Source organism: Poecilia mexicana, unplaced genomic scaffold, assembly GCF_051168715.1.
Source record: "Poecilia mexicana isolate PSO_F unplaced genomic scaffold, ASM5116871v1 scaffold_10, whole genome shotgun sequence".
NCBI lineage: Eukaryota > Metazoa > Chordata > Actinopteri > Cyprinodontiformes > Poeciliidae > Poecilia > Poecilia mexicana.
The window spans coordinates 14,964,414-14,976,711 of record NW_028263379.1 but is presented as its reverse complement, the minus strand read 5'-3'; the positions used below and the strand labels follow the sequence as shown (position 1 = coordinate 14,976,711).

Below are 12,298 nucleotides of genomic sequence, written 5' to 3'. Positions count from 1 at the left end.
AGATAGCGCCACCAACAGGTTCTTAAGTAATATTAAGACATACAGGGGACCAACTTGAGCTTTATCATAGATGTTCAGGTATTCACACAGTGAGAAGCTGAATTCTCCAGTTCTGACAACTCAATGTAAGAGCAAAAATAAAAGGTCATATAATCAAAGCATCTAGTCGCAAAGTAAAGCAGGGCGAGACTTAACTGGATTTCACTTTTGAAAAAATTTTGAAAAATATTGAATTGCTGGAAAGGGTGAGCATATGTCTTCATATAGACATATAGACATATCCTGTATGTCGACAGAACAAAAGAAATTGTTGCTAATTTCAGGAAAAATCAGCAACATAAACTTCTTGATGACACAGATCACAGACACTTTTATCTGGTCCCTTCAAACCTTTGGTCTGGTGAAGAGAGCACAGCGAAGTCTGCACTTCTTAAGTCTCATGAGAAGAACACACTTCCTCTCTCCCATTCTTACCACTTTCTACAGAGGGACAATACAGAGCACATTGACCAGCATCATCTCTGTCTGATTTGGCCGTGTAATACCTCTGACTGGGAATGTACAGGGAGAGTGGTGAGGACAGCTGACAGAGTCATCACGACTGCCTCCTTCCATCCTTCACAACGCTCGCAGTCGCTGCCTGACCAGGGATCAGGAAATCACAAAAGACCCCTTCCACCTTCGCCATGGTCTGTTCTCCCTGCTGCCCTCTGGCAAAAGTTTCAGCACTTCTCAAGTACTTTACACAACTGCATTGGTTGTTTTCCATTGAACTCGGTGATGTAAGGCTGCTCAGTCTCCTTGAAGCTCTCTATCACTGTCCATGATACTATCTGAAGGCCACTTTAAGTTTGGATGTCTGCAGTCATTGTCTCTGCGACAGTTGGCAGCCCCTGCGTCTTAGCATCTGCTGGACTGTTCTGTTGTTTTAAGTAGCCTACCTCTTGATGAGCTCCTGTCATTCCCACTGCTTCCACTGGTGAGGAGATATCTGGACTATGCTTACTGCACAGGGAGTATCCTATCACAGCACCATGCTAGAGTTCATTGTAATGTCTTTAGAGCAACTTATTCTTTCACAAATGGTTTTAGAAACAACCTGCATGCCTAGGTGTTGAATTATCCTGGTGATGGAAATGGTTGTATTATCTGAATTGAATGATTGGGATTGTTGACCCAGTACATTTAGAGATACAGTGTACCTGCCCCTGGGTCTCCACTGTTTAGAGCCAAATTGAAAGACTGAGACAAGTCTTTTCGTGAATTTGTTTCAGCAACCAATTTTTTATCGCGTTTTGTTCTGTCTTAACAATGATCTTGCTATGTTGGGTTTACTATTCATGATTTAAGTAAATTGCTGTACATTTTGTACAAAAAGTATGTTGATTTGAATAACATTAACTGTATCAATCAAATGTATAACAAATATTATAAACAGATGAAAAAAACATTCCGGTGATTACAAGGTTGTTGATTTTACCCTTTATTTTATTTACTTAACCCCAGGGGTGAAAGTAGACGGGTACGGTCGGGTACTGCATACCCCTAAAAGACTTAGCGGGGTACGCAGTACCTGCAAGAGAGAGGAGCGGCTGTCTGCTGTAAAAATCGATGGGTTCTCTGTGCAGCCGTGAGTGCACCCACTAATCAGCCGTGACTGATTAGTTTTTCAAGAGCAATCTAAAACACGACTTAATCATCTAATAAATAGCTTTTTTCCCATTTCATATTGTTTCTGAACTGTTTGTACTTTGTTAGAGCAGCGGTGCAAAACATCGGTCGCGGAAGGTTTTGAGTCGATCTCGGCATTAGGTGACAAACTGAACGCCGCCAGGAGGCTGAGACCAGCACGTCCTCCTCTGACTCCTTATCAAAACGTTTGTAACTTTATTAAACAAAAAAAAAGAAAGAAATCAACAAAATGTGTTCAAGAATTGAGAAGACTCAGGTGGAAGAAAGACCCAACGTTGCCAGACAATAACAGATGTAAATTGAGATATAATTATACAAAGAAATCTGAAACATATACAATAAACCACATTTACATGCATACACTTAGAGGACTTTAGTTTAAAACAAATATGTAAAAATTATAACAGCATATGTAAATTTTAAAAGCCTGGAAAGAGCTGTCTATCCTAACTTATCTGGCAGTGCTAATATACAATATTACTGTGATACATCTGTGATTTAGAAAAGTCAAATGTTTTTGTACATATGTTCATTTTACATTATCCCTTTGATGGATGCTGCCTTTCATGGACAGTTTAATGTTTGAATATGTGCAGGTGTCCGATGTCTCCCTCTTACTCTTCCATCTTGTAGGTTTTCGTGAGGAGAAATTTAGCGCCACATAGTTCATCCCATCCTCTTCACCATCCTGCTAAAGTAGTTGAGGCATTAGTGTTAAATTCGTCATAGAAAATATATCCTTTTTTTAATAGATAAAATAAATCTGTTTTCAATTGTTCCAAAGATGCCCATGTTTTTATTTAGGCAGTTTACTGAAATAGAAATGGTTTTGGTTTCATGTGGCAAGTGATACCGTATGTTGAGCAAAATAAAACAAGTTCTAATTCATTTGCAATTTTTTTCAGGATTTTTATGTAATCAAGTGTCATTGTTTTTCCACACATCCATTTTTTCCTTCTTCATTTACAAGAAGGAAAATTATTCCTGCAATTATTCCTGTCAATTGTGTTTTCTTTTCATAGAAGGTACGCCTTGCCAACTGCTTCTTGATGTAACAATATCTCTTTCTTTGAAGAAAAGAAAATTCTTGACTGAGCTGTTTCTGCCGATCCGTTTGTCTGTTCTAGCTGAGTTTCTTTTCTAAAACATGTCCATTGACGAAGCTATGCTACTATTAACTTTGAATTCTTACTTTCTGCTTTAGCAATCTCACTTTCCTGGATAAAAAGCATGGAGGAAACTATTGTTTCTCATAACATGTGGATTCTTTGTTACTTTTGCACATAGAAAAATAAAATGTTTTTACCACGTTCCATGGTTGATCCTCATCCAGTTCAGTAAGAGTAGTGACTGTTGCATCCTCTGTTAAAGGAATAATACATTAGTTGCAGTAATCTTTTGACTATGAGATTATTTATATTTTATAAGTGGTGAAAAGACAATTAGGTGTTCTGCTATTCTTATATTTGCCTTTCACCTTACTTTGTACGTGAGAAATCAAAGCTCATTAATCTGTCTGTATAGTGGAAATAAACCTTTACATGAAAAGGACTTGAAGGTGACTGGAACGCTAAGCTGAGACTTTTACGACGGCTTACCAGGGCAACAGCCTGGAGCTCTGAGGGTTTGGGTTTCCGTAGAAAAAATATGTTGAATGGACTTTGTTTATTTCAATTGTTGAAACATGCCCAAGATTTAATTGGGTTCATCCAATTAGTCATTTCTATGAGAGAGGTGCCCAATATCTTCTGAAGTCTGACCCTAGTGCATATAACTTAAGACATGTGCAATTAAATGATCTAGAGTAAATATTACACACACAACAAACCTACCTTTGTGATTTTCACAATGTCGTTTTGGCTTTCTTCTTTGGAAAATCAAAGTGATGTTCACGAGTACAGAACAAGCCAAAAATGCTCCAAGCAGTACAATAGCATACAGGAACAATTCTTCTCCTAAAAATAAAAACATAGACATTACATGTAATGTAACACATATAATACTGTTTTAGTGACTTTCCTAAATCCACTACAGGGATTTAATAAATCATATGCTGTGGCATTTTTTCATATGATCTGTGTAGTTCACAATCACAGTGACTACAAAGCAATTCATTTGCCATTTACTTCTAAACTTGTTAGGCATGTGTAAATTAATTGCAAAGGCAAGAAAAAAGATAAGGATGTACCTAAAAACTTGCTTGTCTCCACTTTGGTTCCTTCTCCAAACAGGATCTCCCCACAAGTGACCACAGCACAGTAGTAAGTCCCAGCGTCCGAGGAGTTTTGTATAGTTTTAGGCAGACGGTATTCACAGCTCCTTCCTGCTCGTTCTCCACACCGTGTTTTATCAGCATAGATGAATCCTGGATTCGATTCTGATTTTGCTCTGAACCAGAACACATCATGTTCATCTGCACACTGGTCCGTGCTTCCTTTTTTCTTTTTCTCTGGGTGCAGTGAACACTGCAGAGTCACACTGGTTCCAAGCAAAATCGACTTCATGTCTGAAGTTTGATTCACACGGTAAGACTTCTTATTTTGAGAATCTGAGTATCAAAAAGAAAGTTTTATAAAAAGAGTAATTAAAAACTTGTATCATTTAGGTATGAATCCAAAATCAGCAAAAACCCTAAAAAATATATCTTACCATTGACAACCAAATTTGTGCCATTAAAAAATTTCATTTCGTATGCTGATCCTGCCTGGCATAAATATGTTGCTTCATCCTTTTTGCTGACATTTTTTATGGTGAGAAAATGTGTCTTTGCCACTTGGTGAACTTGAAAACTTGAGTTTGGAAAGTGCTGATCCAGCTCCACTTTATCAAATGTGCCTCCAGCAACTGTTTGGACCATATGTCCGTAATTCATCTTATACCAGTAAAGCAACGCATTATTTTTGCCAAATGTATTACATGTCAGAATCACAGTTTGACCAATTTCAGCTTTCATCAGAGGGATTTTCTCAGGAACCTTTAAGGTTTGAATCACACCTAAAACAAAGAAATAACAGCCATATTAAAACACAGAACAACAGTAAGAAGTACTCTAAAATAGTATAAAACTCAACAAAAATTTGACACATTTAAGTAATTATCTTCTTTGAACTCACTCATTGTGGTTAGAACAATGAAAGCAGCCAGTCCTCCAGCCATTGTCATTTTGTCATCTGTCTTGCACAACTAATGGTTTTCAACCAAGTTAGAAGATTTAGGTTGTCAACGTTGATGAGATGGAAATCACTCTGATTGGCTGAAATAAAGAGTGCACACCCCACAAATATGTAAAACAATGACCCATTTTCATCTAATCTGCAATAAAAGTAAAACGTTTCATACATTACTACAAGGAGGAGCTAAAAACTTGGTTTCATGTTTTTGTGGTTTTGTGAAACAATCACTGCCTGTCTTTGTAGGCTTTAATTACTTTAAACAAAAACATAAAAATCATGCAAATGTTTGCATTTCTTTGCAACTGTCAAGGATGAGCAATATTTTCTCATTTAAAAAAAAAAGAATGAAATCTTGTTTAGACATTAACCTACAATATTTGATGTGTCCCTATATCAGAGTGACCAAACGTGCTCTTTTCCCCAGACATGACCCGTTTTCACATCCTGTCCCGGGCAACTGGAGGGCTGTCTTTGATGAAGATGTCTGCGTTTTCATCGTTTTTCAGGTGACCAGTTAACTGACTAGAGTGATGCGTGCAATACGACATTAAAAATACAAACAAATCGCACTAAGATGGAAATAAACACCAGTTGTTCATTTCAGCTCAAAAATGACTAACATCGGCCAATAGCAATGTTTATTGTTTCATTTAAGTGTTTCAGGACTTTTTCAGAAATCAGAAGATGTTCACTCTACTCCATAATGTTAATTTATTTACAGCTTTTGCTGAATAAGATAAAACTCTCTTTCTCTTTATGTTTTTTTCAACTGGATGGAAACTTTTATTGTATATTTCAAAGTTGAGTCATCACTCTGCTAAGAGCATACCAAAAAGGGAATTTTAAAATAAACTGTTCTCCCTTAAGGTGGTTTGACATGTTTATTCAGTGTTAAATCCTTCAGTTTGCTGAAGGCTGTCCCTAACAGACTTCCTAAGTAAATGTGTTATTTTTACACATTTCATTCAAGATTTATAGTTGAAACCAAAAAAGCTTTACCAACAATTTGAATTGTTCTCAGCTACAAAAGCCAATCTGTTTGGGTGTGACTGCTAATACAGGTTGCAATAATGAAAACTTATAGCAACCTGTTTTCATCCATACTAAAGACCCTTTATCACTGTTTTTGCAGGAGTACTTCAGCAGGAAAACTAACGTAACTCAACTAACCATTCCCATGCAACATGAAGCTATAAACTCAAGGGACTATTACAGGCAAAATTAATGTCTCTGTAAACCATTGAGACTTTTTTTTTAACTAAAAAAAATGGTGAGGAAAATGGTGCACAAAAAGAGGTCACCTGAATAGTTCACAGGTTGTTGAGACAGACTCACTGTAACTTGAGTCTGCTCAAAAGTGATAAAAATCAAATCTTCTTTGTTTTTTCTTTAGAGTCTTTAAGTCATCACAATATTGCACGCTCCACTTTGCATAGATCGCAGTATCTGACAAAAACAAAATGTTCCACATGCTTGGTTAATGTTTTTACACAAAAGATAAAGAGAAATTTTTTATTTAAAATAATCTGTGCTGGTGACATGGTTATTTGTACAGATTTATTACAAAACACTGTGCACTGCTGTAATGCAACTAACAAGGGGCAGATGTTGCTTTTTTCCCCAACTTGCAAACATGTTCATGTTTACTGGGTTTATCATCAAAAGGCAGCTGCCTTCACACAAACTGAACCCTGACATATAAAAACACAGAAGGTCTTCCTTTAATTTCTAACATCAGCGAGCAGAATGAGACAAGACCTAAAGACTTTCCTCCTACAGTGGCTCAGAAAACAGTTCTTATTGATAGTAAATGAGATTATCCATTTCTGAAATGAAACAACAACCAGGATAATCTGCTTCCCCCACGACACAGTGTCTAATGTAACAGAAAAAAATAATGATATTTCATAATGAACACCCCACAGTGGAGAACCTTATAAGTCACATGAATGCCATAACAAAACATGAACCAAACAAACCACAAGTAAAAATCTTGGTAACTCTTTCTATAATAGCAAAATACAGACAGGAAAAACAAGACAGAAAAACATTAATGAACAAAGGACAGGATAAGCCAATGGTGCCAGAAAACAATACATATAAATTCAGGTATGACTACCAAAAGAAATTGGGAATAATATACAATACAATAACTTAAAACAGCAATTTGGATATGTCTTTTTTTCTTTAATTAAATTTTACTGTGTATAATGAGACAAATCTGGGGGATTTTGTTGTTGTTGTTTTATTTTTTTTTTCATCAAATAACTTACAACTTCCTAGCAGCACACAAAATAAGGAACTGCAATAAAATTTAATTTTCCATTTCTTTTTTTCTTCTATCTTTAAAAGTAGATAGTGCTTTTTAAAATGTATATGCATAAAAACACATGCTCACTAATAGGTTAATGGATTACCGAACATGGTCTCTATTTTTATTCCCCAAGTCAAGTTTCTTCCTTCTTCATCAAACAAGCACAAAATAAATTCAGTAAAACAATAGACAACATATAAACACATTTCTATTGTAAAAGTCTGGAAAAAGCTTTTTATGCTAAGGCTGCACAAAGTGCTAGCACACAACAACATTGCACAAAATATTTGATCAGCCCTCAAAATCAATATTTACAATTATCATAAGCAACACAGAAGTCACATTTTTGTACATATGTTCATTTTATATTATCCCTTTGATGGATGCTGCCTTTCATGGACAGTTTAATGTTTGAATATGTGCAGGTGTCCGATGTCTCCCTCTTACTCTTCCATCTTGTAGGTTTTCGTGAGGAGAAATTTAGCGCCACATAGTTCATCCCATCCTCTTCACCATCCTGCTGAAATAGGTGAGACATCAGAGCTTAGTCTCATATTCAATATATATTGTTTTCAATTATTTAAAAAATGCCCAAGTGTCTATTTAACCAGTTTACAGAAGCAGAAATGGTTTTGGTCTAATCTGACAATGCAGTGACTGACATTTTTAATGCAGTAATCTTAAGACAAGTGATAAACTGCTGCTGTAGATGCTATATTTTCATCAGTGTCAGCGTTTTAGCATATGTCACAGCCTGTTTTCTTCACACAAACAATTTTATACAAAACAAATCTCCAAAAAAACATCATGTATTGTAAATGGTTTGTAATTCATTTGCTTTTTTTCCAGGATTTTTATGCAATCAAGTATCTCACATTGCCCAAATTACCATTTCCCTCCTTCATTTATACATTGTTTGCAATTATTCCTGTCCAAAGTGGTGTTTTATGCCTTTTTTTATTTTAATACAAAACTGATGTTGCCAGTAGGCAACATGTGCATTCTTTGCTAGCTTTGCTCATAGAAAATAAAAAAATATTTTACCACATTGTATGGTTGATCATCATCCAGTTCAGTAAGAGGCGTGACTGTTGTATCTTCTGTTAAAGGAAAAAGACATCAATTACAGTAATCATCCTTTTGATCATCAGATAAAACCCCTGTCGATATTGGGTGAGATCAATCATTTTCTATGTATGTTATAGGAAATAACATAATCAAGCCACAAAAGTATTGGACCTCTGAGTGATTGAGTAGTGTTAAAATATGCACCAATAGTGTTTTCTCTTACAGAGTGTTGTTTACCTCTTACAGATTCAAACTCGCAGTATAACCACAATTAAATCAAACTGTTTCATATTTGTTAGACCAGACTTGCAAATTAATCTTGATTTTTATATCTGCAATCTATGATGATTTAAAATGTATCATGTATGAGTCTGCATTGTAACTAAGGCAGTTCTGTGCGACCTCAAAGAGGGAACATTAAGACAAGGACTGAGGCAGGCAGGCACTCCCATCAGTTGTAGACAGACACTGAGGAGACTGTGTCCATAATGAGGCAAACGGTTTCCACAGCAACAAGATGCCATCACTCTTAAACAGCAATGATGGACTTTACGACAAAAAAACTCACCACTCCAAAACTATATGGCCAAGACCATTTGTCCAAAGGTTTCCAAGTCCCTATAGCTTGGTGTGAAGATTTCTAAAGCTTTTGTTCCATCAAGTCAAGAAAAGTAAGACATGCTGCAGCTCTGCTTAAGTTACCGGGTAATGGCGCAGTACTCATCGATTGTGACTTAACAATAGGGAGGTTTTTGAAACGGCTTATTTTCCAGACACCAAAAAATATTAACTTATTACCAAAAAACATCTGGGGTGTTGTTTAAGCTTTTGGCCTGTTATTAGAAGCACTTTAGACCCAAATGGAAGTATAAAAACATGCAAAAAGTGAATTTTTCTTAAAAGGTGCCCTTCTTGGAACTGAATCAGTTCCAAGAGACAGTTGTGATGGTGAAAGAGCAGATATTTAATGAATGTCATCTATTTATGATCTGGTTACTTAGTCTGGTCAACCCACAGAAGGAAGCAGGATGGGGCATTCAGATGCAGGTTGTGAGAATACTCTCTGATAAATTCTCTATGACTTGTGAGGTGGTTTATACTTTGCAGATTTAAGGATCTAAGTGCTAAAGGGGTAAATAACTAGTTAGATGTTAACTCCTCATAGCAGGAAGTAAATTGGGGGAGGCTTTGAGAGGTAAAGTGATAGCCTCTCAGTTAAAGGGAACTAGAAGAGGAGGACCACAGCACCTCACGTAATGTCTTATCTATGTTATATAAGACCTTAAAAGCGAAAAGATCATCATTCTGTCTGTGTAACGATGTGGACTTGCACCTTTCCAAGCAATGGACTTGGACATGACTGATACGCTTAGCCCAGATTTCTGCAACGGCTTACCAGTACAATAGCCTGGAGCTCTGTGGGTTTGGGTTTTCTACAGTAATATTACGTTAAATTGTAGAAACCAGCCCAAAATGAAATTGAATTCATCCAATTAGTCATTTCTATGAGTAATGTGGCCAGTACCTTCCTAAATTAGGCCCTGATCTACATAGTTTTAGTCAAGTGCTATTACATAAATAAGTTAGTGTCAATATTACACGCACACAGCAAACTTACCTTTGTGATTTTCACGAAGTTGCTTTGGCTTTCTCCTTTGTAAAATCAAAGTGATGTTCACAAGTACAGAACAAGCCAAAAGTCCTCCGAGCAGTACAATAGCATACAGGATCAATTCTTCTCCTAAAAATAATAATATATACTTTACATCTTATGTAACACATGTAATACTATCTTAGAGGTTTTCCTGAATCTAATATAGGCATTGTGAGCTTTTTCTTTATTTTTTTTATCAATGTTTACCATTATTCTGTAGTTGCAAAGTAGAAAATTAATGTTAATCCTGAAACATGTTCATTAGCATTTGGGCTTTGGTTGTCTTAAGAAAACAATACCTGAAGCTCTGTCTCTTAAAGTCACACTATGGTAACTGTTTTCACTTTTACAAATCAATTTCATTTACAAGGCAAGAGATGTAGTGCCATACTCCTTGCACTACATAACATAACATCTTTGACACAAGTTTTTGTAATTTGTGAAAATCTGTGAATTACACTGGTTCCAGAGCATTTTTTTTGCTCTAAATACAACATTTCTACTTCTAAAGTCTTCAGGCACATGTAAATTAATTGCAAAGGCACGAAAAAAGATAAGGATGTACCTAAAAACTTGCTTGTCTCCACTTTGGTTCCTTCTCCAAACAGGATCTCCCCACAAGTGACCACAGCACAGTAGTAAGTCCCAGCGTCCGAGGAGTTTTGTATAGTTTTAGGCAGACGGTATTCACAGCTCCTTCCTGCTTGTTTGCAGTGTTTTTTATCAGCATAGATGAATCCTGGATTCGATTCTGATTCTGCTCTGAACCAGAACACATCATGTTCATCTGCACACTGGTCCGTGCTTCCTTTTTTCTTTTTCTCTGGGTGCAGTGAACACTGCAGAGTCACACTGGTTCCAAGCAAAATCGACTTCATGTCTGAAGTTTGATTCACACGGTAAGACTTCTTATTTTGAGAATCTGAGTTTGAAAAAAGTAAATAAAAAAGATGTTTAAATAATGTGATTTGATTAGGCATGAACCCAAAAACAGCAAGAAACCAAAAAATGAAGAGATCTTACCATTCACTATCAAATTTGTGCCATAAACAAATGCCAGGTTGTATGCCGCTCCTGTCTGACATAAATATGTTGCTTCATCCTCTTTGCTGACATTTCTGATGATGAGCGATTTTATGTTTCCCACATTTTCAATTTGGAACCTTGGGTTTGGAAAGTTCTTATCAAGATTTAATCCACTAAAAGTGCCGCTAACAACTGTTTGGGCCATATGTCCATAATTCATCTTATACCAGAAAAACAACCCATTATCATGTCCTGATGTATCGCATGTCAGATTCACAGTTTGACCGAGTTCAGCTTCAATCAAAGGGATTTTGTCAGGAACCTTTAAGGTTTGAATCACACCTAAAACAAAGAAAGAACAAAATTATTAAAACCACAGGACAGCTAAAAGGACATTAACATAGTCTAAAAACAAAACAAAAACTTTACACATTTAAATATTCATCTTCTTTGAACTCACTCATTGTTCTTAGAAGAATTAACGCAGACAGTCCTCTGCACATTGCCATTGTGTCACCGTTCTCCTGCGCAAATGACAGTTTTCAACTCAGATGGAAGATTTATGTTATCGTCGACAAGATTGAAATCACGCTGATTGGTTAAAACAGAAGATACACACCCTACAAATCTGATGAAAATGACCCATTTTCATCTTATCTGCAATAAAAAGTAAAACTTGTTACACTGTAAGGAAGTACTTCAGACTTAGTTTTTTTTGTTTTTGTTTTTTAATTTTGTGGTTTTGAAAAACAATCATACAAATACAGGTTTTAATTTTTTCAAATAAAGATATATTGCCAAAGGTTTGGTTAACTCACCATACACGCAACGTAGGTTTATTTATTAAATGTTCAGGTTAGAGAAGTCTCCTTTGAACTTGGTATTTGTAAAGATCAACAATATCTATCCATTTTAAAACAGAGAAGAAAACATTACTTTCACAGCATAATGCTGTACTATATTACATTTAATTACTAGTGACAAATGGCTTTTTATAGATTTCAATATCTTAAGCCATGTGTCTCTGTTATATTACTTTATTTATATTTTTCTGGTAAGATAAAATAACTGTTTCCTTTTTGAAGTTAGAAAAAACACTATTGTATGTTTCAAAGTTCAGTCATCAATTTGTAGTAAAGAGAGTGACAAAGGTAATATTAAAAGCTTTTTCCTTTGTTTTTAGCTGATATTAAAACATTTACCAATAATCTGAAACATTCCCAAACACACAACAAAGTATGTTAGGTGTGGACAGGTTGCTATAATGAAACCTGTTTGGTTTTCAGTATCGTTCATCCATAATGAAGAGACTGTATCACTGTTTGTGGAGAAATATTTCAACAGAAAACTAACCCAACCTGAAGCTACAGG

General features: G+C 35.8%; 2 protein-coding genes across 2 annotated transcripts; both read right to left on the bottom strand.

Moving 5' to 3' along the window:
* Positions 1-1,980: 1,980 nt before the first annotated feature.
* LOC106932939 (uncharacterized) lies at positions 1,981-4,854 on the bottom strand. Its single transcript, XM_088009222.1, has 6 exons — positions 4,806-4,854; positions 4,342-4,686; positions 3,881-4,240; positions 3,525-3,647; positions 2,999-3,054; positions 1,981-2,383 (listed from the first exon to the last, which is right to left on the bottom strand). The coding sequence occupies exons 1-6, from the start codon at positions 4,852-4,854 to the stop codon at positions 2,222-2,224; spliced, it is 1,095 nt and encodes a 364-aa protein (XP_087865348.1). The 3' UTR covers positions 1,981-2,221.
* A 2,247-nt stretch (positions 4,855-7,101) lies between these two features.
* Positions 7,102-11,444, bottom strand: LOC148156933 (uncharacterized). Its single transcript, XM_088009221.1, has 5 exons — positions 10,925-11,444; positions 10,467-10,823; positions 9,866-9,988; positions 8,224-8,279; positions 7,102-7,699 (listed from the first exon to the last, which is right to left on the bottom strand). The coding sequence occupies exons 1-5, from the start codon at positions 11,145-11,147 to the stop codon at positions 7,538-7,540; spliced, it is 921 nt and encodes a 306-aa protein (XP_087865347.1). The 5' UTR covers positions 11,148-11,444; the 3' UTR covers positions 7,102-7,537.
* Positions 11,445-12,298: the final 854 nt, after the last annotated feature.